Source organism: Cricetulus griseus, chromosome 2 (genome assembly GCF_003668045.3).
Source record: "Cricetulus griseus strain 17A/GY chromosome 2, alternate assembly CriGri-PICRH-1.0, whole genome shotgun sequence".
In the NCBI taxonomy this organism is placed as follows: Eukaryota; Metazoa; Chordata; class Mammalia; order Rodentia; family Cricetidae; genus Cricetulus; species Cricetulus griseus.
The window spans coordinates 262,322,974-262,349,037 of NC_048595.1; the positions used below are offsets into that span (position 1 = coordinate 262,322,974).

Consider the following 26,064-nt stretch of genomic DNA (forward strand, 5'->3'; position numbering starts at 1 on the left):
TGGGGTCATCGGACTTGGTGCCATGTGCCTTTACCTGTAGAACCATCTTACCAGACCAACATTAAGCTTTTGGACTTTTTTTTGTTTGTTTTTTTGTTTTTGTTTTTCAAGACACAGTTTCTGTGTGTAGCTTTGTAGACCAGGCTGGCCTCGAACTCACAGAGATCCACCTGCCTCTGCCTCCTGAGTGCTGGGATTAAAGGCATGCATATACCACCACCGCCTGGAATTTTTGAACTGTTTAAAAAAAAAAAAAAACTCGTTTTCTTAGATTTTTATTTTTTAAATAAATGTGTTCATCTGCTTTCTGTCACTGTGAGAAATACTGGATGCAACAGAGTTTATCCAATGGACTCAGCGTTTCAGAGGTTCCCGTTCATGTTCAGCTTATGACGTGGGTCTGTGGCAAGGTAGCACATCAAGATAGGCATGTTTGGCAGAGAAAAACTTCTCACTTAAAGGTTAGGACCAAAAAGAAGAGACCAGTGCTCATAATGTAAAGACCCTTCAGAAAGTCCCACCTTAAAGTTTCTGGCAACTCCCAAAGTCCCAAGCTGGAGACCAAACCTCTAGTGCATGGACCTGTGGGGACCACTAAAGACCCAGAAGATAGCATTGAGCACACATAAGTTCTTTTATGGTAGTAAATGAACGTTAGTTTGGGGGTGTTTCTGTTTTAAACATTTTTCATTTGATTTCAGCATCCTTAGTCTTGTTGACGGAGCTGCTAGTTTTTTATAGTTACTGAGGTGTGATTAAGTTGTGGTTTCTCCTTTTCATTTCTTTCATTCAAGATTTTCAGAGAAGTGAGATGCATGCTTCAAGGAGTGAAGTGGGAAGTACTGTTTTATTTTGCAGTGGTAGTTCCATCACCAAGGTAGCATATAACTGATGAGAACTAACAGAGTACATCATCTAATCTGAGAGCTTGGGGCCATGAAGATAAATCAGTTGGTAAAATGCTTGAGGACATAAGTCCAGTAACCCAGACTCATGGTGGTTTTTTTGTTTGTTTAAAAAAAACAAAACAGGACTGGTGGTATGTACTTGTAATCCTGTATCTCTATAGAGATGGTACAGGTAGAGCCTAGGGCTTGTTGACCAGCCAACCTATCCTACTTGGTGAATTTCAGGTCAGTAAAAGAGAGAGGCTAACACCTGAGGAACAACATCCAGATGTTTGTCCTCTGACAGCCACATTCACACAGACACACAACCACACCAGCTAAATAGGTCTGTCTTTTAATTATCTAAATGCATACATATGAGCTCAAACATTAGTGGAATGTAGGCTATTCATTTTTTGTTCTGCCAGTTCCAAAGTTCTTATGTTTATGTCAAACTCAAGTGCATGAGAGAACGGAATTATGGCTATTTCCCTCTGCTGTTTAGATGGGCTTTTGTTTGATACTGAACATTGACCACAAGGCCTCATGGTATACCACCACCAAGTGTATGCTTTTTTTTTTTTTTTAATATTGAGAGAATTTAATTTTGCTAAACTACTGTAGGTACTAGGATATATAGAAAGAAGCTGTAGATAAATGATAAATTACTCCATTGTTTTTTAATCTATGTATGGTGACAGTGGAACATTACTTAAAATTAACAATGAGTGGCTGGGGAGATGAACCAGTTGATAAAGTACCTGTTGCATAACCATGAGAACCTGAGTTTGGATTCCTAGTGCTCACATGAGATCTGGACAAGCTAGCACTTGTCCATAACCCCAGTACTGGGGGGTTACAGGCACACAGTTCTCTAGACCTCGTTGGCTATCCAGCTAATCAAAGTGTTGAGCTTATAGTTTAGTTTGGATTGCTGTGTCAAAATCTAAGGAGGAGAGCAAGTAAGGAAGGCACATAATATCATCCTCTGGCCTCCACATATGTTAGCTATATAAAAACATATACCCAAACACATACAGAGATTAATAGTGGTAAGGATTTTGATGAGTTTGTGTCATCTCCAATGAAAAAGTTTCATGAGACACTAAAATAAAACAAAATACCTTCTTTCTTTCGTATTGATGATGCCTTTCAAAGAAATTAATTTTGTAATTACACACCAGTGAAGAAAAGCATATTGAAGCTGAAGAATATTTTTTCTGCATTTGGGGTGAGTGGGAAAAAAGAAATTGTAATATTTGAGACACCAAAAGGAACTCTAAGTCTGTTAGGTGGGAACTTATTTGGACAATTAATTGTTTCTTGAGTCAAAAACAGTTGTTCTAAAATGTTTTTATAGGGAGATTGGTGGACAGCTCCTCATGGTGGAAACTCGACTTCCAAATGACCTGGTTGAATTTGAAGGAGACTTTTCCTTGGAAGGACTTCGCCTATGGAAAACAGCATTCTCAGCAATGACTCAGAGTCCCAGACCAGGGTCCCCGCTTCGTAATGGCCAAGCAGTTGTCAATAAAGGGTCAAGTAATAGCCATAAGATGGTTGAAGATAAAAAAATTGTAATTATGCCTTGCAAATATGCCCCAAGTCGACAACTGGTTCAAGCATGGCTTCAAGCCAAAGAAGAATATGAACGTTCAAAGAAACTCCCTAAAACTGAGTTAACTGGAGTGATAAAATCTGCTGAAAACGTCAGTCATTTAGTTAATCCAGGTGATGCACCTGCAGTGTCTCCACAGATGGATGCATGCCCACATACCCTTTCCACTACAGCACACACCAAGGAAGAAGTTACTAAGGCTCACATTGCCTTGCAAGCACCAACTACAGGATGTGGTCAGATTGTAAGTGCCAGTCAGACACTGCTACCAGTTGCCTCTGCAGCTGTTCCTGAGGAAGATGAAGGTGATGATAATTATGTTAGTTACAGCTCCCCTGATTCTCCAGGCATTCCACCTTGGCAACAAGCGACATCCCCAGATTTCAAAGCACTAAATGGGGATGATAGACACTCATCACCAGTGGAGGAGCTCTGTTCCTTAGCTGTTGAGAACTTCTTAAAGCCAATAAAAGATAGTATCCCAAAAAGCCCATGCAGTGACTCTCGGGAACCTCAAGTGATCTCACCAATAAATGCTAGAGCAAGAACTGGGAAATGTGATCCACTTTGCCTTCATAGTACACCAGTTATGCAGAGAAAATTTCTTGAAAAGCTTCCTGAAGTAACTGGCCTTAGCCCTTTATCAGTAGGTAAGTGTAGAAATAGTAGAAAGATTACATACCCTTCTTCAGAAATAGAGATATGAAGCATTACATATGACAAAATCATAGTCTTGTAAATGAACTTGTAGCTCAGGAAATGGAAGTTTATTTTTGACTCATCATGTTTTAGGAAGTCTTCAGATGGAAATGTTTTCATCTTTCTTGATAATTTTCTTGTAACTAAAGCCAACAGATGCATTTTAGTTTTCTAATTATGCCTTCTAAGCAGTCATAAGCCTGTTGACCACACATAGTTTCTGGAGTTTCTCTTATATTTATTTTTATTTGTTTCTACTTGATTTTCTTTTAAATATATCTTGCTATTCTTTTTTTTTTTTTTTTTTTTTTTTTTTTTTGGGGTTTTTCGAGACAGGGTTTCTCTGTGGCTTTGGAGGCTGACCTGGAACTAGCTCTTGTAGACCTGGCTGGTCTTGAACTCACTGAGATCCACCTGCTGGGATTAAAGGCGTGCGCCACCACCGCCTGGCATATCTTGCTATTCTTATTTATTGTCTAAATGTTGCAGTTCATTAAGTCTAATGCTTTCCTTGGATTTTCTCCTAAATGATGAAATTCCTGTCCACAGGGTTAATACTGGTAATTACAAATTTTTATTTACAGTTGTGAATTCTATTTTAGACTGTAGAACACTATCCTGCTGACTATATGGCATTCTGATTGAATGTTCAAAGGACCAACACACTCAGATTCATGTGACCTGTTAGTCATTTACAGACCCATCTAATCTTAGTCCTCCCTCCCCCCTCTCCTCTCTCTCTCTCTCTCTCTCTCTGTGACTAATGGCATTGTTTCATTAGTCACCAAAGTTAGGCACAGTACACATGTCACATCACCTGATCCCCTTAGTAAGTGCCCTGTTCAATCCATTACCATGTTCTTTCACTTTTACCTTATAAATAACTCAAATTTTTCTACTTCATTTTTATCTCTGCCACCACAGCCTTATGCTGGCTCAGTATTCTCTCTTTCCTGGCCTTCTTACTCTCTTACTGCATGGCAATCAGGAGAAATCATTTACATCTTCCTACTATGCATATTTCAGTTCAAAGACACCAAGTCTTAACTAGATATACATCCCCAATTAGTCAGAATTTGGCTTTTAGCAGTTTCAGTCACGCACACAAATGCAGTCCAAAAATACTAATTAGAAATTCAGTAAATAAATGATCCATAAGTTTCAAATCATGTGCTGTTTTGAGTATTGTGGATATGAACCATCTCTTTGTCCAATATATCCATTCTGTACACATTGCTCTCTTGTTAATGATTTAGTAGGTATCTTAGTAATCCGGTCAACTTGTGGAATTAGAATGAAAGAGTCATTATTTTACTTCATGACCCCAAAACACAGAAGTAATGATGTTGACAATTTATAGATGCCAAAGAGAAATGGGAAAATACTTTCTTTATGAAAAGTTGAAAAAAATAAGAATGTTTGAGAAAGATGACATTCACATAAATTATTGGAGTATATTATTATAATTATATTTTATTCCTGGGTATTGTTAATCTTATTGTGCCTAGTTTATAAATTAAATGCTATTATTATGTGGGATAGGTAGGTAGATATAGCAAAAATCATAATATATATTGGATTCAGTACTATTCATTAATATCCACTGAAAGGTCTTAGAACATAGTCTATACAGATAAAGGAAGCTATTGTAATTTCGCCTTCATTTATGTGTGGTGAATTTATGATTCTTTCTAGAACACAGGGGAAACTTGATCCCGTTCCCTCCTCATAATAAATATTTGATGAGTGAATTATCCTCAAGGGTAATGACTAAGTTATAAAATTCAATAGTAAGGCACAAGTGTGCTTATTTACAAATACAGTATTTTGAAGTATTTTGTGGAGATTGACGTTTTTATTACTTTTAAATTATGAAATCTGGCTTATAGAACAATACTTACAAATGATATTTAAGTGTTTGAAACAACAAAATTCGTTTTAAAAAAGAAGCAAATGTGCAAGTTAAAAATAAAATTTCTTTCTACAGAACCAAAAACCCAGAAGTTGTGTAATAAGAAAGGAAGTGATGCTGAAAGTCTCAGGAGAGTTCTCCTGACAACACAAATGAAGGTAACTATACTAAACATCTATAGGTCAATGCAAGACCAAGAATTAATTATAGCTCTCAGATAACTTGTAACTGTATCTGAACTTAATGTTTTCATTATTTTTTGCATCATTATTTACATGTCTTTGAGACAACAAAAATTACAGTTATCTTTGGTTTTTTTTAAATTGTTGGGATCTAAAAGATTCTTATGTGTAAATACAAATATTACAGAGAAAGTGAATATGATAGCCAAAGTGTGGATTATGAGGATACACATACATTAACTGATAACTGGCAGTATCAGAGCAGTCCAATCACAGCAGAGCTCAAGTAAGTGATTTTTGATCCCACCAGAAATATATCCTTTTCATTGGTTTATTTTTAAAAATATAACTTAATTTTTTAATTTCTTTCACTAAATTACAAAGGAAAACATTATTTACTGTTGAAGTTGAGAAATTATAAATGTCCTTATTCAAATACTAGAGATAAGATAATACTTAATTGAGAAGTATAAGATTATGTGAAAGAAATACATTAGACATTGTCATTGGAAATAAATGATAGGAACCACTTCCATATTAGCTACTTCTCATTAAGATCATTACATATGAGATGTATTTTAATATTTATGTTATTGAGCCTATACTACAAATTTGGATTTGTAAAGCTTTTGAATTATAAGCTATTGGTATTAAAAACACATAACTGAATTGTAAACATATTGGGGAAAATGGTTAATGAATTTAAATGGCAGAAAAGGTACTTTAAAGAAAAATAGAGTTGGATAAGTGGCTCACACATATAATCCCAGCACTTGGGAGTCTGAGATAGAGAGATCACTGTACTAGGCTAATCTGTGCTATAGAGAGTGAGACAGAGAAATAAAAAGTATCTATTCTAAATGCTTGAAAGCTTTTCCTAATACATGTAGCAGTGAGGTAAGATACACTATGCAGACTTTCACACCATTAGAAAACTTTAGCCAAGTCAAGATAAATATCCATGGAATATAAGTCATCTCTACCTGACTACTGCTTTCAGTTTTTGGGACTTGTAAAATCAAATACCAACACATGGTTTGTTTATAGATTATATCATATTTTTGCAGTTACTGTAATAAAATGAATGTTAACAAAACTTTTTTTCTTAAAGAAATGGCTGTTCATGTTTGGTTGTTTTTTTTTTTTTTTTCTGACTGTGTCTTTCTTAATAGAATCAGTTTGCAGCAGTAAATACTCCAAAGAAAGAAACTTCTCAGATTGATGGACCATCTTTAAATAATACCTATGGTTTCAAAGTCAGCATACAAAACTTACAAGAGGCGAAAGCTTTACACGAGGTAAAACTGCAACTTTAAGGTTGTACACACTGGGCTTAACTATCAGGGTTTGTCCATAGGATGAGTATGAGAATTTTAGCTAGAAAGAGATATGTTCAGTTTTCTTCATTAATCTTCATGTTGTTATTCTATTGTATTTGTGTAAAATAGAAAAAAGCTTAAATATTGACCAGTTGCTGAGACTGATTTGTTTCACAGCCTTCACAAAATTAGTAACAAAAATTTAGTTTATACAAGTTAAATTAGAAAAGCCAGGCAGTGGTGAAGCACGATTTTAATCCCAGCACTTGGAAGGCAGAAGTAGGCGTATCTCTGTGAGTTCAAGACCAGCCTGATCTACAGAGTGAGTTCCAGGACAATTAGGGGTACACTTATAGAAACCCTGTCTCAAAACACAAAAGCAACAAAAATAATGTAAATTAGTCACAGTATGGACTGGAAACTCAATGCACATGTTTAACTGGTAGTGAAATTGAGGGAGGGGTGTGTGTGTGTGTGTGTGTGTGTGTGTGTGTGTGTGAGAGAGAGAGAGAGAGAGAGAGAGAGAGAGAGAGAGAGAGAGAGAGAGAGAGACATTTTCCTACATGTTAAGTACATCATGTGTATGGCTGATACCCAAGGAAGCCAGTAGAGGGAGCAAGATCCCACTATGCTATGCACCAAAATCCCAAATCACAAATTAAGAGATAAATTCAGGAATACATATGTGTGCCCATAATTAAAAATTAAAGGAAATGTGTTTTAAAACTATAGTTATTGGGTTGGCAAGATGGTTTGCCTAATAAAGCCACTTGCCACCAAGCCTGACAACCTGAGTTCAATCCCTGGAACTTACATGGTGGGAAGAGAGAACTAACTCCCATAAGTTGTCCTATGATCTATACACACACAGTGTGTGTGTCTGTGTGTCTGTGTGTCCACAGACGACAGAAAAGGACATATCCCATGAAGCTGAAGTTATTGGTGTTGGCAGATGCCTAAGATATTATGTGGGTTCTGGGATCTGAACTCTGGTTCTCATCATTGTGCTGCAAGGTCTTTTAACCTCTGAGCCATCTTTCGAGCCCCTAGAAAAACTGGTTACCTTTGGGTATTCTCTTTTCATTTGAAAAACACAATTTTATTATATGGATATAACATCTTGAAGTTACAATCAGTCCATGATGTCTCAGGTCAGATTTTCAATACCTACCTGCCCAGTGGTCAGAACAGGAGATGAACTCTCTGCAGAATACTTGGTCTAGGGAACTTTGTCCATTGTATTTCCATTATCTTTCTTCTGCTATCAGTACTCAGTACAGGATAACACAAGGACTCCTGTTCCATTTCCTCACCTTCCTCTTACCTGTCTAGCTCACTCTTTACTCTGTTTGCTTTAAACTACACCCTTAGGAACACTTAAGAGCAGCAGTGAATTTTAAATCTCAGGACAGAAATACAAAATTTAAGTGTGAAATTTCTAAAAATAAAATTAGTCTTTAAGGGTCTTTTGACCTAAAATTGTCCTCACAAGTCTCTGTACCTATTAGCCCTGTTGATCCTTCCTAATTAAATTGGCTGGTTTGTTCTACTTAGCTTTAGGAGAGAAGTTTTCCACTTAAAATTTTTTGTGCTAAGTTATCGTGTGCTAACAATCAAATCCTGAAAAGTATACATTTCCAACTAAAAATTCCTAGGACTTGGGGATGCTTGGAAGATGACTCAGTCACTAAATGCTTGCTGGTTCAGATCCCTAGCACCCACATCTAAAGCTGGGTGTGGCAGTATGTGCGGTATAGTGTCCCCAGACTGGGGAGGAAGGAAAGGAGAATCCCTGGGGCTCTGTGGCCAGTTAGTCTAGTAAATCAGTGAGCTCAAAGTTAGCAGGAGAGGCTATCTCAAAAAAACGGAGATGGAACGCAACAAAGACACCAACATCTACTTCCAACATGTGCTTGCCTCATGTACACAGGCACGGTCACCACATAGACACACACAAATAAGGTTCCTAGAGTATGCTTAACTTGTATGAGATTCCCAGGTTTGAACCCAGTAAAATGAAAATAAGTAAAATCTTTCCCATGGCTCACGACTTTATTGTTTGTGGGGGTTTTTGTTGTTGTTGTTTTTGTTTTTGTTTTTTGAGACAGGGTTTCTCAGTATAACTTTGGAGCCTATCCTGGCACTCGCTCTGAGATCAGGCTGGCCTCGAACTCACAGAGATCCGCCTGCCTCTGCCTCCTGAGTGCTGGGATTAAAGGCGTGCGCCACCAATGCCTAGCTGTTTGTGGGTTCTTAGTTGTTGGATTTTTTTTTTTTCAAAATCTTGAGGATGTAGTTCTGATGAATGTAGTCGATTTTGGGTTACTTTATTTTTTCTTGTGCCTTCCTCATACATAATATTTTGCATATTAAAAAAATAATAGTAAATATACTAACAAATACACATATTACATGTGTGCATTAAATTTTAATCAGGACAAAAAGATAGACAAAGTAAAATAAGCCTCCCTCCTACACCAGACCAGCAGTTTACTTTTGTAAAAGCCCTATGTACTTATACATTTTCTTGCCTCTGTAGATATTTTATGTGCAAATGCTTTCATTTTTACATATATAGAGACATACTACATTCAGTGGTTCCTTTTGTCAATATATTATACTGATGTTTCCATATTAGCACATATAGATCTAGCTCTTTATTTTGAAAGATGTTAGAAGTTACTATTTTGTCATTACATGATCTTTATGGTGCTAATTTAGTTACTAATCTCCCATCTAAACAATGAGTTTCTTTCCTAGTTTTTTGCTCTTACAGTCTCAAGTGAACATCCTTCTACTTATATTCTGATTAAATGAATGGGTTTATAGCATAACGTCTCAGGAGTAGGATTGCTTGGTTAAAAGATAAGTATTTAAAATTTTAAGTTTTGATAGATAATCTCAAATTGTCCTCCAAGAAGATTTTTTTTTTGACTAAAATAGAATTTGCTAGATTCTATTCCTGTAACTAATGGAAGTCATGCACTTACATTCTTCATTGGCTTGCATGGATGATAACTACAACACTTGCTAATTTATGTGATGTGAATAATTATGAGAAGACTATGAATAGTCTTATTTTCCAATGCCAGCTGTATGTATATCGTACCATATAGCATATAATCATGAATCCAGACCAAATTTTGTTTCCTGTACTATGTTGATTTATTTTAATTTATTTTTAGTTTTACTTATTTTTTTTGAGGCAAAATATTGCTGTTTCCCAAGCTGGATTTGAGCTTGTAAGCTGAAGCCATTCTTCCTATTACAGCCTCCCAAGTAGTTTGGGTTTCAAGTGTGCTCTACTGAGCCCATCTCTGTCTTGATTTTAAAAAGAAACTAAGAATTACAGTTGAAAGGGTTTTAGTAGCAAAGTTTAGTAAGTGTAAAGTGTTGCATGTCAGTTAGAGTATGGACATTGGTAGAATGAAAGGCTTACTATATGGTTGATTTACAGTTCTTTTAATCTTTTTCTTAAGGTAAAATTAAAACTTAAAAAATGGACTCATGTGCAAAACTGTCTAAATTTAAGTAATCCTTAGATAGTAGCAGACTAGTAAATATGAACTTTAAACAATTTCTTTTTCAGTTTAAACTAAAGGCAGAACTCGAATGCAGTTAATTGCCAAAAGTGACAGAGTGGTTTGAATCATTCTTTTCTCAAACAGAAATTAAGAAGCACTGCATATATTTTAAACAAATACTTTTTAAGTTTTTCCATTGGGAAGTAACAGCCCAAGAATTTTCTGAAATAAGAACATGAGTTAATCTAATTTTGGAATCAAAAGTCTTAAATTTCATAAATTTATGAACTGTTAGATTGTGACTTTGTCTTTTTTTTAAGATTTTATTTATTTATTATGTATACAACATTCTGCTTCCATGTATATCTGCACACCAGAAGAGGGCACCAGATTTCATAACGGTTGTGAGCCACCATGTGGTTGCTGGGAACTGAACTCAGGATCTCTGGAAGAGCAGTCAGTGCTCTTAACCTCTGAGCCATCTCTCCAGGCCCTTGATTTGTTTTTTTTTGAAGACAGTATCTCTCTGTGTAATCCTGGCTGTCCTGGAACCTGATCTGTGGACCAGACTGGCCTCGAACTCAAGATCCACCTATCTCTGCCTCCTGAGTGCTGGGATTAAAGGTGTATGCCGCCACCACCTGGTTGTGGCTTTGTCTTTTATGTCAATATCTGTATTTGTACTTATTTGTCTCCTCAAAGTCTTAGTAGTGAAAAGGATTTCTTTGAACATGCATACTGCAAAACACTTTAAGTATAGTTTTTGTTTCCTTTTGTAGATACAAAATCTTACCTTAATTAGTGTGGAGTTACATGCTCGAACTAGAAGAGACTTACAACCAGATCCTGAGTTTGACCCAATCTGTGCTCTGTTCTACTGCATTTCATCTGACACTCCACTCCCAGACACAGAAAAAACAGAACTCACAGGTGTGATAGTGATTGATAAAGACAAGACAGTCACCCATCAAGGTATTGTTCATTTTTAGTAATGATGTGTTTGTGTGCGGGGTGGGGGTGGGGGGCGTAGTGGAAGGGTCTCACATAGCCCAGATTGACTTTGTACTGGCTGTGCAGCTCAGGCTGGCTTTCAATTTTGACCCTTCAGCCTCTGCTTCTTAAGTGCTAGGATCACAGGCATGTGCCAGCTACTATGTATGGCTTAGAATGACTCTTAACAGAATTTCTTCTAGAAGAGCCACAGAAAGGAGGAAGACTCCTCACTAATGTTGGCTGAGGTTGGGGTATGAAGCTGTACATAACTTTTTTGTAGATTCGTGATTCTTTCTTTGTGAATTACAGCCAAGTTGAATGGAGATGGAATAAAGCACTGAACAGGGTGTGAGGTCTCCAGGTTCTGCCCTCAGCACTACAAGGGAGGGAAATCAGAAGCCATGTGACACAAAGATCTTAAGAAAGTTTCTAATTACCACATAGCTTATAGACTACAAATTATTCACAACAAATCCACATAATCGGGTATCATTAGTTTGGGTAGACAGTCTTCAGTATCTCCAGATAATTTGCTGCTAATGTAGACTTTGTTTACTTCAGACATTGCTAACTATTGTAAGTTAATAGTTTATGAGCTATATCTCATATCATGAGATATAACTGTTCATGTATCTTCCTAAATAAGTATATGTTTAGTTCAGAGGTTTTTTTTTATATTCCATATAAGCATTTTAGGAAATCCAAGTGTTTCTCTGAAGTTTTAAAGGTAACCCTTACAAATTATTTTGAGTTCACTGAGGAAGATTTAGTATAGAAGAAAACTGGTAAGAATCTGATGTTTACTTGTGGCCAACATCAACTAACAAGACAATTATTGAATTTTTGTGAATTTTTTAATGATAACTAGTGTTAATAGTTTGAAATTAATGATGATGGGATGACTTTACATAATGGAAACAGGCAAGCAAAGACACGTTCAATTGTTTTGTTTTGTTTTTTCTTGAACAGATGTTACCCACTTTCTAGCATACTATTATTTTCTGCGAAGCAAAGCTTTTACCATTAGGAAAATTAAGCATAGAAACTAATTTTCTTTGCAAGTAATATGTACCTGGGAATTTTATAAATGAAGACTTTAGGAGAATAACTGAAAATAGGAAACTTGAATTTAAGTTATATGTTACTTTTAGAAAAACCATTTAAGAAAATCTTCAAATACTAAGACTATAGTTTTATTTTGGGGGTTCAGTTTTCATATTCTCTTACTCAAAGTAAAGACTAGTATTACTTTTATTTAATAGTATATGATATGTTATATATAATAAACTTTTTATTCCTTAGATATCAGATATCAGACCCCATTACTTATCAGATCTGGAATTACAGGATTAGAAATTACCTATGCTGCAGATGAGAAGGCACTCTTTCAAGAAATTACAAATATAATAAAGAGGTATTATCTTATCTTTTCTGATTTTCTTTCTGGTCTTTCTTGTTCAGTCATTTCCTGCAGATGCAGATGATATAAGATATAAAAGAGAATTAGAATCATTCCCAGGACCTTTGGAAGTATATAATTATCCTTAGAGAGATTTTTGCATTCAGCCTCCTGTCACCATTCCTCTGCCCATCAAATAAGGATAGGACAAGCAATGTTCTGTTTTTACAGTTGGGGAATAAAGAAAAATACTTGCTTCTAGTTGGATTTTAAGATAATTTTGCTATGGTTCTGAAGTAATAGGGTTTGTACAAAAGTTTGGTTGTAGTATTCACTTATAAATAAGTTTCTACCTTGGGAGGTAGACACCATTTCAGTAATTTATTTGGGGTGGGGTTGTTTGTTTGTTTTTTTCCCCGAGACAGGGTTTCTCTGTGTAGCTTTGGAGCCTATCCTGGCACTCGCTCTGTAGATCAGGCTGGCCTCAAACTCACATAGATCCACTTGCCTCTGCCTCCCGAGTGCTGGGACCACCAAAGGCATGCACCACCAATGCCCAGCCATTTCAGTAATATTTTGATTTGTTTTATTTTATCCTTTTTTATTTTAATAATTGATCTGTGTTGAAAGTAAAATCTTGTGAGAGTTTATGAAGTTATTTTAAACAAAATCATTTTAATTTAAAAATATGAAAAGATTATTTCATTCTTTCATCCCATTTGTAAGTAATTGCTCAACACAGACTTTGGTGTCTTCTAGTACCTGTATTATCATCTTACCCACTTCATTTACTCCCATAATCTTAATTTTCTGCATCTGAAAAGTTAATAACCTGTATAAGAAATATGCTAATGCATATAAAACAAATAGCTTAGTATCTGGCACACAGTCAGTACTTCATCTGCTGTGTAAAAAGGAACCCTACATGCTAAATATAAAAAAATCAGTGAAAATAAGACAGGCATGTTGGCTTATTTCTATAATCCCATCACTCAGAAGGCTAAAGCCAGGAGGATTGGAAGTTTGAAGTTAGCCTGGGCTACATAAGACTCTTGTCTCAAACATAATAAGGGGCTGAAAATCAGTGGTAGAATACTTGCCTAGCATACAGCTAGTAACGAAATAGTAAGTTACATATACAAGTAAATAATACAAATGAAACACATAATACAAAAAAGTAAACCTATCAGAGTGGTTCTGAGGTTTCTTTATGGAGTTACTCTAGGTTTTACTCTCAAAGCATATAACTATAATCAATTCCTCTCTTCCCTGCAGTTTCCTTTGAAGTTAAGTAACTTTATTTTCTCCTGTATGTAGCCAAAATATTTCCATAACTCACCACATGGAGGTGCTAAGAGGAACCTCCTGAATTTGATCCAGGTTGTCAGTTCAGCTTTACCAGAACAATTCTGTAATGACAAGGAGTGCCCTTCCCTTAGATCCTCGAGCTCACTTTCCCAACCTTTCAGTATTTTAACCTCCTACTGAACTGAATTGTCCTTCTTTCAGAAGACAAACCTGTCACTCTCAGGCACTACCCTGTGTGAGAATCAAGCAACACATAAGGAATGTGTTTTAATTATTTTCTTTTTTCAGCATTAACAGCATTGAAAGGCCAGATAGGTTAAGAATAAAAATGACAATTCAGTGACCTAGAAGATGTTTATCTTCATACCATACCCACACATGTCTCACACTTCACCTCTCCCACATCTTACCCAGTCATGCCCTCTCTCATATATTCCAGTAGCAATTGCTTGTCTTCCACCCTAAATTTCATCAGGCCCTTTCCCAAGAAATGTAGAACAAATACAGTCTTAGGAAAATTAAGCTCATTTTAAGAAATAATTAATTCATATAGTCACCTATTCTAAGTCATTCTATAGGAACCATTCTACAGGCACCACTGACATATCCCTTCCCATTATAGAATGGCCATTGTGGAATACAGATTTTAGGTTTTTCCTCTACACCATGAAAGGGTACTTACGGGCAAAGGTCTAAATGTTGTGAGGTATGCTCTTTGATCTTTTTTACCCTCTTGTTTAGGTATGACCCTGATATTCTGCTAGGATATGAGATTCAGATGCATTCCTGGGGATACCTCTTACAGAGGGCTGCTGCTCTAAGTGTCGACTTATGTCAGATGATCTCTCGAGTGCCAGGTATGTAGAGTTGTTATAAAGTAAATAATGACAAAGTGTTAAAGGAAATACTGTTATTCTAGCTCCATTTTATACTAAATTATGGTAAGATATAATTCCATATAGAAAAGGTTAAAGCAAAAGAAAAATATCTGCATTCTCACTGTTATATATGCTTCTTTATATATTGAGGATTTTCCCACTTTTAGTCATCTTTTCATGTATAAATCTTTTCATAACAAATCATACCATCTATTACATCTTTATTATACTTCTTCCATCCTGTATCCTAAAACCATTTTCCCATATTATGAGATAGTCTTCATGGTTATTGTGAAACTGCTTAATATTTCCTTGAATTCCATAAGCCATAATTTTATTGTTTTCTCTGATTTTATTTTTTCCCCATTAAATTGGTAGAAAGGGAGAAGAAGAGCCAAAGAGCAGTAATAAAGATTAATAGTTAAGTTTTTTATCTTTATTTGAATATAAGCATAAAAAATAGTATGAATTTTGAGGGTAATTCCCAAAGGTTTTGGTATTGAGTTTAGAGAGAGGGAGTAATAATTTTTAATATCAAAATTAATTGTAATTTATGAATCTTTTTGTTGTTTTTTATTATTGGTTTTGTTTTTTTGAGGCAGAGTTTCTTTGTGTGTAGTCCTGGCTGTCCTAGAACGAGATCTATAGATCAGACTGGCCTCAAACTCACAGAGATCTCCCTGCCTCAGCCTCCCAAGTGCTGAGATTAAAGGTGTGAGCTGCCACACCTGACTGTGAATAATTTTTTTTGTTTCTTCTATATCAATTTTTATTATCCATATTTCATTTTGATTTTTGTTAGTTTTTTCTTTTTAATGTCCTTTTGAAATTTTTAAATCTAATCACATCATTTCCCCCCTCCCTTTCTTCATGCTAGCCCCTCCTTTGTCCCCTCCAACACCTCCACTCCCACTCCCTTTCAAATTGGTGGGCTGTTTTTCTTTGACTGTTATTATATATGTTATTATCTAATATACATATATATATAAATATATATACACCAATATATAAATACAACCTGCTGCATTAATTTGGTGTTCCTTTGAATGTATATGATATCAAGGCTGACCTTGAGTGTTCAGAAGAAGCAGACCTCAGGTATACTTTGTTAATTACATTTAATTGGTTGTAAGAGTTAAGAATCAAAAGAATGATGAAGTTAGTGTCCTGCCTTAGGGGTGTAGCTCAGCAGCAGAGTGTCAGAGGTTTTGAGTTTGATCTCCCAGCACCACAGGAAAGGAGGGAGGAAAGAAACTTTTTCTTAAGCAACAGAGTACAACAGAAGGGGTATTAGGGGTAGCATAGTAGTGGTGAAATTCAGAGATTCTGGAGAAAAGACTCCCCGGGTTCAAATTCTGGCTAAGCACCTATCAACCTATATAATGTCAAGTAAATTACTCAACAGAGCCATGCCTCCATTTACTCCTCTGTAAAGTGGAGGTTCTAATAGGACTTTCCGGGTGATTGTAATGGGGACTGAAAACAGAGAAAACACTGTGTAAGTGTTGTTGCTAACTTAGTAAAAACAGGGTATTTTGTACATTGTGTCAGTAAGTGTACATGGCCTTCAAGGTGAAGTGATCCTTGTTTAGAATACAACTTGTTCTTAACCATATAACCTAGGACAAGATGTAATGTTTCTAAGTAGAATTTTTATAATACAAAATGAAACTTACAGTGGGTGCACTAAAGGAAAGAAAGCAATGTTGGTAAAGTTCCTAGAACATGATAGATGTATAAGATATAAAACACATATTTAAATATTGTAGAACCTCTTGTCAACAGCATTCACTAAGTCCATTTTTTGGATTTTTCAAGACTGGCTTTCTCTGTGTAACCTTGGCTGTCCTGAAACTCACTTTGTAGCCTTGAACTCACGGAGATGGAGTGCTGGAATTAAAGGTGTGTGCCAGCACCCCTCAGCTTTCTTTTGTTATTATTATTTTCAATGAAATCATTACCCACAAAGCTAGATTCAGTTCTCTTTACTCTAAGGTTAAGAGATTTGTCCTGAGTTTCTCAAATTTTGAAAGAATTATGTATATTTAAAAGTTGGGAGCTGGTGACACATGCCTTTAATCCCAGCACTTGGGAGGCAGAGGCAGGCAGATCTCTGTGAGTTCGAGGCCAGCCTGGTCTCCAGAGCGCATGCCAGGATAGGCTCCAAAGCTACACAGAGGAACTCTGTCTCAAAAAACCAAAAATAAAAAATAAAAGCTGGGAAGATGGCATAATCAGTGTATCTCTTTCTGCACCAGCTTGAGGCCCTTAAGTGCCCAGCAAAAGTTAGCTATGGTGGTGAGCACCTGGGAGCTGAGGTAGGAGGATCACGAGGTTCACTGACAATCTAGCCTCCATAAATCAATCAGTACTAGGTTCAGTGAGGGAATGTCTCAATAAATAAGGTGGAGAACAACTGAGGAGGACACCCAATGTCAACCTCTGGTTTCTGTGCACATTTGCAGGCATATACACCCCCTATACAAGATATCGTCCCTCCCCCCCAAAAAAAAATAACTAGTGTATCAATGGATTGTTTTGTTTTGTTGTTTAAGATAGGGTCTTATTATAACTTGACATTCAACTTGTAATATTCCTGATTCTACCTTCTGTGTACATACCTAGCATCAATGGACATTTTTCATGCTAAAGGAAAAAAAAGAAAACAAAAATGCTGTAGCATTATGTGTAAGTAAAAAATAGCCACGGAAATTGCTAAATTAAAAGAAGGTATATTATGTTTTAAATATACACAGCCCTGGCACATCTTCAATGGCACTTAGTGCATGATGTTACAGGAGGTGGAGGTCTTGGTGGCTGAGGAGTCTCGGGAGGGAGGGGGGAGGGAGGGAGGGAGGGAGGGAGGGAGGGAGGGAGGGAGGGAGGGAGGGAGGGAGAAGGGGCATAAAATGGCATGTTTCAGTGAATGTGATTTGTGGTTTTAGGCTTTCTGGATTACCAGTGTTGGAATAAAAGTTGCTGCAAAGAAATAAATGTAATAAAGGTGCTGCATTTATTGAATAGTGACTGCAGCCTTTCAGTTCAGATTAAAACTCAAGAATTATATAGACACCAGTATCCATGGACACTTGAAAGACTATGATTTATCCAGAATCAAAACACTAATAGAACCTGAATTGCTGTGGCTGGAGTCCACCTGTTGTCTTTTACTTCAATGACACCTCATTTGCCATCGGTTCCTGTAGGTCCTATGCTGCTTCAGGATACTAAGCCCACACTTGAGACGCAGCAGCCACCTCCTCTAGTTCCTTTTGGCCTTCCTAAAGTGCCGTTAAAATCCCTACCCTCCCTTGATGTCCTAGATTTTCTCATCAAGCCCACATGTTTAGTTCAAAGCAGTATTCATCAGTTTCAGTAGAAGTTTTTTTTTTTTGGGGGGGGGGTTTATTGTTTGCTTGTTTTGCCTTGACCCTTTAGCAAGTTGGAGAAATTTGCATATCAAGGGGTTTTTTGGGGGGAGCAGGGTCAGATGGCTGGAGAGGTCATACAGCCCAAGTCCAGTTATGACTTGGTCTGGCTGTCCTAAAGAAGATAACTGTTCTTATAGTCCATCTATAAAAGCAAAATGAGAAACTCCTTTGCCTGGCTTTGCCTACCTAAAACTGGGATTGACAGGAGCTCCCTGGGTGCTCTTGATATTACATCTTTAGTTAGGTTGTCTTCCAGTGTACCAAATCATATTTCTATATCTTGGGCACTGAAATTGGAAAGAATTACTTCATGTCTTTGTATCTTGTTTGACAGCTCATATCAGCCATATTATTACAGAGATTAAAAATAAAAGGTAGTAGAAAACCTCATCACTTTAATAGAATACTAATTAAAGAAAAACTTACTGCACATCTGATAATGAAATTGATAACACTCATTTTTGAGTATGCTTGATGTTCCCTTTGGGGAATATGAGGCTGACTCTGTCGCATGCAGTGACTCATAGGCATCTGCAATGATTTGATGTTGCTCTTTATCTTCAAATGGATGAGAAGTCTACTTGGATTTGTCCTGTTTGTGACAAAAGGGCTGCCTATGAAAGTCTGAGGTGGGCTTTTCATAGAAATTCTCAATGAGTGTTCTGATGAAGATGAGACCAAATTCCAAGAAGACAGTTCTTGTTCAGTGAGACTAAAGAAAGACACTATGAAAGTATCTACCCAGCCCTCTGTAAAAAAATAGAAAAAGTTCAGATGTCTTTAGTAAACATTCAGTGACTGAAGCAATGAAGAAGGTAGATGTTATTCAGCTAACAGTGGAGGGCTCATGATGAAAAGGAAGACCCTTTTGCCAGGGGGAAACACATCTGTGTGTCAGAAACAGAGTAGTCCCACGGGGGTTCTCCTGTGTTAAGTAAGCATCGTCTGTAAGGTGCCCAGTGGTTGATCCTGCTGCTATTCCACCTTCTTTAACACGCTACTCAGTACTACTCTACCACAGCCATTGTCATCAGATTTGCCAGAGCAAAGAAGAAATTACATTAATAATGAAGTGCAGCTTTGATTGTCTGATACTGTACAACAATGCATATAAAATAAAAGCACATAATCTGTATTTATGGAGTGGAAAACAGCCTTATCATTTAAAGAAAAAAGTGTCTGCATTATTGTCAGTGCCTTCTTGTCAGTTTAAATGGTGCACAAAGTTTGTATTATTAAAGTTTCAAAGTATGAAACCTTCATGCTTGTGAAGTTTATGGTTCTTGTTAGCGAAAAAGCTATGGATATCAGCAAGAGGATGAAAATCAGTTGATCAGTCCATTTGACTTAATGAAATAATTAAAATTTAAAAATTACAACTTCATCACTGTTCATTACAAACAAGTATTATACCATTGGAATTTTTAATAGTACTTATTTTTTTAGTTAAAAAATTTAGTTATTTTTTAACAGTACTTATTTTTTAGTTAGAAATAATAGAACGTGGGCCTGGAGAGATGGCTCAGAGGTTAAGAGCACTGACTACTCTTACAGAGGTCCTGAGTTCAATTCCCAGCAACCACATGGTGGCTTACAACCATCTGTAATGAGATCTGGTGACCTCTTCTGGCCAGCAAGGATATGTGCAGGCAGAACACTGTATACATAATAAGTCTTTAAAAGAAAATCTTCCTATAAAAAAAAAAATGTACTTGAGGGTACAGAGAAAAAAGGTCCTATCAGTATGTTGTTAAAAATTGTCACGTGGTTGCCGGGCATTGGTGGCGCATGCCTTTAATCCCAGCCCTCGGGAGGTAGAGGTTAGGTGGATTTCTGTGAGTTCAAGACCAAACTGGTCTACAAGAGCTAGTTCCAGGACAGCCTCCAAAGCCACAGAGAAACCCTGTCTCGAAAAATTCCCCCCAAAAAATAAAAAAATTGTCACTTGGCAAAATAAGGAAATAACATTTGCTAAATTAATGTAGTAAAATTTTAATTATTATTGATGAAACTATTTTATATATGCAAAATAATGTACTAAAAAAGTAAGAGTAAGATTTGAAGATACTTTATATTAGTAGGAGTTATATTCAAAGTACATTCTCAAACATCAGTGAAATGTTTTCATTGAGAAATACTAAAATTAAAATATTTTTGGATTTTGTATAGATAGAAATAAATATACATAGCTGTATCTTAATATCCTGGGGGGTCCCACATCTATGGAGTCTACTAACTATGGATCAAAAATACATGTGTTCTAAGCAATTATTTACATTGTACTCAATATGTAGACAGTGTGCTGATGTTCATGGATATAGCTATGCATAGGTCTTATACAAATATTAAGCCATTTAATTTAAGGAGTGTTTCACATATTTTGTTACCTACAGAATATCCTAGAATCATCCTCTGGGACATCCAAGGGACAAGTGTATATACTTATAGAAAGAGGAAGAGAATGCATATATCTTTAAGTATATTTATTTTACAAAATTCATACATGATTTAAGAAAGAAAAAATGTTTTTGTTAGTTAAAATAATGAGTATTCTTTTATTCTAATATGAAATACACTGAATCAGATTTTATCTTTAGTCTTAATTCTCATTTTTGTTGCTTTCATTTTCTTCGTCATAATTTACCTAAAAGCTTGTTTTCTGTGAGTCTTGATACAATCTGCATTCTTTTTTACAGATGACAAAATTGAAAACAGATTTGCTGCAGAAAGAGATGACTATGGATCAGATACAATGAGTGAGATAAATATTGTTGGCAGAATTACACTAAACCTTTGGAGAATCATGAGAAATGAGGTGAGGTATTTTATTTAAAATGTTTGGAGATAAAGATTAGACCAATATAACAGTTTACTTATTATAGAGTATTAGTATGAATTCTCTGTTTTGTGATTTATTATTGTTGTATGTAAGTAAAGTTGCAGAATACTTGATAAAATGACAAAATAAAATATTATGCCTTCATTGTTTTTTTATTTACGTCTAACTTAGCAATTAGAAAAATCAGTATCATTGTACATACATCTCATGAATGAATGCATGGTTAGCCTGAGCTTTATAATGAGACCCTTAAAAAAATAAAGTCTAACTGTAATAAAATATTTTGGTATTTGTGTTTAATATTGTATAATTTCCTCATCGTAAGAAAATGTTAGGAAGAAAACTTTCATAATAAATACATTTAAATACTGTGCCAAACTGGAGAGAAACTATTTGGAAATAGTTAATAGCAGCATCCAGGTGGGTAGGCTTTTGGGTTGAATAATTTCAACAAACTCTGCCACTGATTTGAAATCCTTCATAGAAATAATTATTTCACCCACAATAAAAGTAAGCCTATAGAGCTTACTGGATGATATTTACATCTTTGAGGTTGTTTTCTCTACATGAAGTATGAAGATTTGTTGCTTTTTTTGTTTGTTTGTTTTTTAAATTTTGGGCTTTGAGTAATAACAGCTAAAACGATTAGATGAAAATTGATTCTCCAATGGTGTCTCCTATTTGAAACTACTTTTTCATTATACGCTTTCTATTTTTCCCTTGTTATTTACTGACCATGTGGCTATCCTGAGTTTGTTAAACACTGACTTTCCAAGCGTTCCAGGGCCCTATCACATGCAAATTCTACCAGATAAAGCAATGGGCTCTTTATAAAACTGTATAGCCTCATTTTTCTTCCTGTTTCTTCTTTATGCCCAAGTCTGAAGTTGTGCTCACATTTAATCTAACTTGAAACCCTGCATTATATGAATCTCTTGAGGCTAATTTTATTTTGTGTCGTTACGTGGTGTGTGAGGATTTGTGTACGTGCATGTCTGTGGAGACCAGAGATCAGCCTCGGGTATCATTTCTCAGGAGCCAGCCATCTACCTTATATTTTGAAACAGGATCTCTCATTCGTCTGGAGTTTACCCCCTCCTCAGCACTCAGATTACAAACTGCTACCAAAGCCAGGCTTTGGTGGTGCACGCCTTTAATCCCAGCACTCAGGAGGCAGAGACAGGTGGATCTCTGTGAGTTCGAGGCCAGCCTGGTCTCCAGAGCAAGTGCCAGGATAGGCTCCAAAGCTACACAGAGAAACCCTGTCTAGGTAAAAAAAACAAAAACAAAAAAAAAAAAAAACTGTGCTACCAAGCATGGGTTCAAGGAATTGAACTCGGGTCCTCATAAAGCATTTGACCAACTGAACCATCTCCCCAGCACTTCTTAAAAATTTAATTATTCCTGGCAATTTGACAGTTTCCATAAAATCTTGAGTGATAGTAGTATCTTGTCACTCAACACTCTGAACCAGAGCTGACCTTGAGTGTTTACTTCATACTAGAGACACTCAGTGTGTTTTCTGGGTTTAAATAGTTCTAAAGGCCCATTTTTAATCTTTGTGTCTTATGAGTTTCTCTCTTGATGCTTGGAAATTTGTAACTTGTATGATTCTTCTAAAAATAAAATTTCTGCTGTTCCCACTAGAACCTTGAGTCCTTAAGATATATATTAGCTATTTAAAGGAATATATGACTCTTACTCTGAAAACTGAATATATTTAAGACCTTTTGAATCATTAGCTCCATCTAGGCTTTCAGATTTTGTCAGGTGGTTTGGCAGTACAGAGAACAGTGTTAGATTTGCCGATAGGGTAACAATCATCGTTTCTAGTCACATCTTCCCCATACCATCCCTCCCGTTACTTCCATCACTTCCCTCATTGTCTGCATTTAAAGAAAGCCATTTCTGTTTACTCTCCATAGCACTAACTTGACCTCTAATGCATGTGTTCTCCCTACAGCTTTCAAGGTGAGCTTTACTCTGCTGTTATCAGTGTCTGTGCAGTCCTTCTTCATTTCAAGTTCCTGGGTTTTTACCTCATCCATTGCCCCTTCTACCTTTGTCAGCCAGTGAGTGACAGGGCAAGAGAACATGAGTACTGAAGTATGTCATTGCTGTGGAGATGACAAAACTTAAGTAAAATAGACCAGTTTGGAGCACTATCCTGAGATGAGATTAATATTAAATCTCATTGTAATTGATTGTAACTGTGTAAAAATTTATGTTCAGTAAGCTATACATATTTTGAATTAATTATGTGTAGCTTACTTGTAGCAAATAGTCTTTACAATTAGGTTTCATGTTTTCTATAAAAAGTTCTAAGTGGTAATATGACTTTTTAAAACCAAATGAGCTGGGGCTAACTAAAAAAAAAAAAAAAAAAAACAAATGATCTACATAAATATAATTATGCCTTACCCTTTTTTTAGGTTGCTCTGACTAACTACACTTTTGAAAATGTGAGCTTTCATGTCCTCCATCAGCGCTTTCCCCTTTTTACCTTTCGAGTCCTGTCAGACTGGTTTGATAACAAGACAGATCTCTACAGGTAATGTTCATGCTCCCGAGAGGATACTGTATCTTGTGTTTATTCCAGATCCGCATTAGGGGCTGGAGAAAGAGCTCTGTGGTTTTATGCACTGGCTTTTTGTTAGACTTGTTTGATGAAGCTCAAGCTATAATTTTTTTAACTTGCAACTGTTGTGAGATTCAATATGTGGCATGTTGATCATTCTTATTGTTCAGTAATAGTTACATGAAATGCATAACAGTTTTTTCATTCAACTCTTAATAGACACCAGTGTGTGTTGTAACTACTATGAGTAAAACATATAATAAGTGTGCATGCAAGTCTATGTGAACACATATTTTCTTTCTGTAGTTGTCATGTTTCTGGGCCACATGGTTGGTTTATGTCTGCTACCAGTTGTCTGTTTCCTTTGGTAGTTCATCTACTGAAAGTCTGTCCAGCACTTACCAGAAGAAACAAAAAAAATATTTTCCACTGTTATTGTACTGTCTCATTCTAGGATTGAGTTTTGCTTTGTTTTCTGTTTAACTTCTATAAAGATTTTGATTTCTTTCTGACTCTCATTGTTTCTGATAAGGCAACACTCATTCACATTTCCTAATCTGTCCTATTCATTCTTCTTCTTAAAGACATAATCACTGTACATAGCCTGGGATTGCCTTGGACTTGAAATCCTCCCTCAGTCTCCCAAGAGCTAGGATTACAGTTGTACAAAATGACACTCGGCTCATTGTTACTCATTATGAGATGCAGAGTGAATTTGAGGGCATTGCTCTTTTCTCCTGGTCCAGCCTTAGTCTTTGGAAGTTCTTTTCTGATCTAAAGATGAGCTTCCTCAGTCCTATTCTTGCTACTGTGGGAAAATCTGATTTGTGTAATTACCAGTTTCTCCATCCAGACAGATTTTTCTGCCTGTCTCCAGAGGCAGACAGTGATTCTCCTGCTTCTTCCTTAGCTGCAGAGCTCCTTTGCTTAGGTTCTGTGATGGGAAGTGTCCTGCCTCTTTCCCAGTAACTGGTGTTCTTCTGTTGAATGACAGGTTTGTGTTTGGGAATGGCATATACCAGACTCCAGGTGTTTCCTAACTATGCACCTCTACCAATGCATGTAAAATAAAAATAAATTATTAAAGAAAAAACTAAGCATCTCTAATTTGTCAGGACTTAGACTCTGGAAAGAGAAAGAAAGGCAGGTGTCCAGCATTAAAAATGAGTGCATTTTGGCTTATTAAATATAAGGTTAAATGGTGGTAAGGGGGCTGGAGAGATGGCTCACAGAGTTTAAGAGCACTGACTGCTCTTCCAGAGGACCAAAGTTCAATTCCCAGCAACCACATGGTGGCTCACAACCATCTGTAATGGGGTCTTGTGCCCTCTTCTGATGTGCAAGCATGCATGTAGATAACTGTATACATAATAAATAAATAAAATCTTTTAAAAAATGGTGGTGGTAATGTTGGAAAAGATACAACTTTTAAAAACAACTCATATATTTGAGAGTTTACTGAAAACAGATTTCTAATGCAGTATATTCTAATTATGGTTTCCCCTCCTCCATTTTTCTCCCTACTTCCCCACCCACCCAGCTCCCATTCTCTCTCTCTCTCTCTCTCTCTCTCTCTCTCTCTCTCTCTCTCTCTCTCTCTCTCTCTCTCTCTCAGTGTTCACTTATCTTCCATTCCACTTTGAGGGACTCAGGGAATTGAAGTAAACTACAGTAAGGACAGGGATTGTTGTCAAAACTTTACAGAGAAGTTAGGTTGTAGTTCACTGATAAGAGTGCTCACTCAAGAAAAAAGTCTTACGTAAAGCAATAAATAATATTTATATTCAACTTAACATTAAAAACTGTATGTGATTTGTTTAGTAATGGCATAGTGCTCTAAATGCATTTTTGCCACCTATAATTAGGTATTCTGGATAAATACCTTTTTGCCAAATGAAATAGCGAACTGTACCCAGGTTAGCAAAATCAAGGTGAAATTTGAAACTTACTATCTTTATGATATCTTATCATAAGTGCTATTTTAAATTTTACTTATTATTACTGAGTTTTAGTCCTTGAAGCTTTCTGGCATTTAACTCCTTAACATACTTTACTTAAAGGTTCATTCATATTGTGACTCTCCCCTTAAGTAACCTCACTCTACCTATATTCATGCATGGAATCTTTTTTTGACAGATGGAAAATGGTTGATCATTATGTTAGCCGTGTCCGAGGAAATCTCCAAATGTTAGAACAGCTGGACCTAATTGGAAAAACCAGTGAAATGGCCAGACTTTTTGGCATTCAGTTTTTACATGTGTTAACAAGAGGTTCACAGGTAGAAATTTTTCTTATACACTACATAAATGAGATACTTATTCTTAACCTGTTTGAAATTATTAGGTTTTTAAAACTTTGTATCTACTATCAGAACCTGAGTAATTGAATCTTGTTAGTATCCTTAGAGTTTTCCTTAGCAGTGGGGAAACCAGGAAAGAATATCTACCTCATGATTTACATTTCTAAGTTTAGCATCTTCCAAGTCCTAAAAGATAAT

At 36.1% G+C, this 26,064-nt stretch overlaps 1 protein-coding gene and 1 pseudogene across 5 annotated transcripts in view; both read left to right on the forward strand.

The window, feature by feature from the left end:
• The window catches only part of Rev3l (REV3 like, DNA directed polymerase zeta catalytic subunit), a 142,732-nt gene that overhangs the window by 89,531 nt on the left and 27,137 nt on the right, over positions 1–26,064 (forward strand). For all 5 annotated transcript variants that reach the window (XR_003482698.2, XM_027402162.2, XM_035440360.1 and 2 more), the window contains 9 exons: positions 2,248–3,155; positions 5,192–5,274; positions 6,471–6,596; positions 10,921–11,113; positions 12,437–12,548; positions 14,583–14,698; positions 20,847–20,965; positions 23,422–23,540; positions 25,704–25,845. Coding sequence is in view for 4 of the 5 variants with exons in the window: in XM_027402162.2 (XP_027257963.1) it covers positions 2,248–3,155; positions 5,192–5,274; positions 6,471–6,596; positions 10,921–11,113; positions 12,437–12,548; positions 14,583–14,698; positions 20,847–20,965; positions 23,422–23,540; positions 25,704–25,845 (1,918 nt within the window). In the remaining variant the exon portion in view is untranslated. The remainder of the gene's footprint in view (positions 1–2,247; positions 3,156–5,191; positions 5,275–6,470; positions 6,597–10,920; positions 11,114–12,436; positions 12,549–14,582; positions 14,699–20,846; positions 20,966–23,421; positions 23,541–25,703; positions 25,846–26,064) is intronic.
• LOC113834294 lies at positions 17,895–19,285 on the forward strand (annotated as a pseudogene).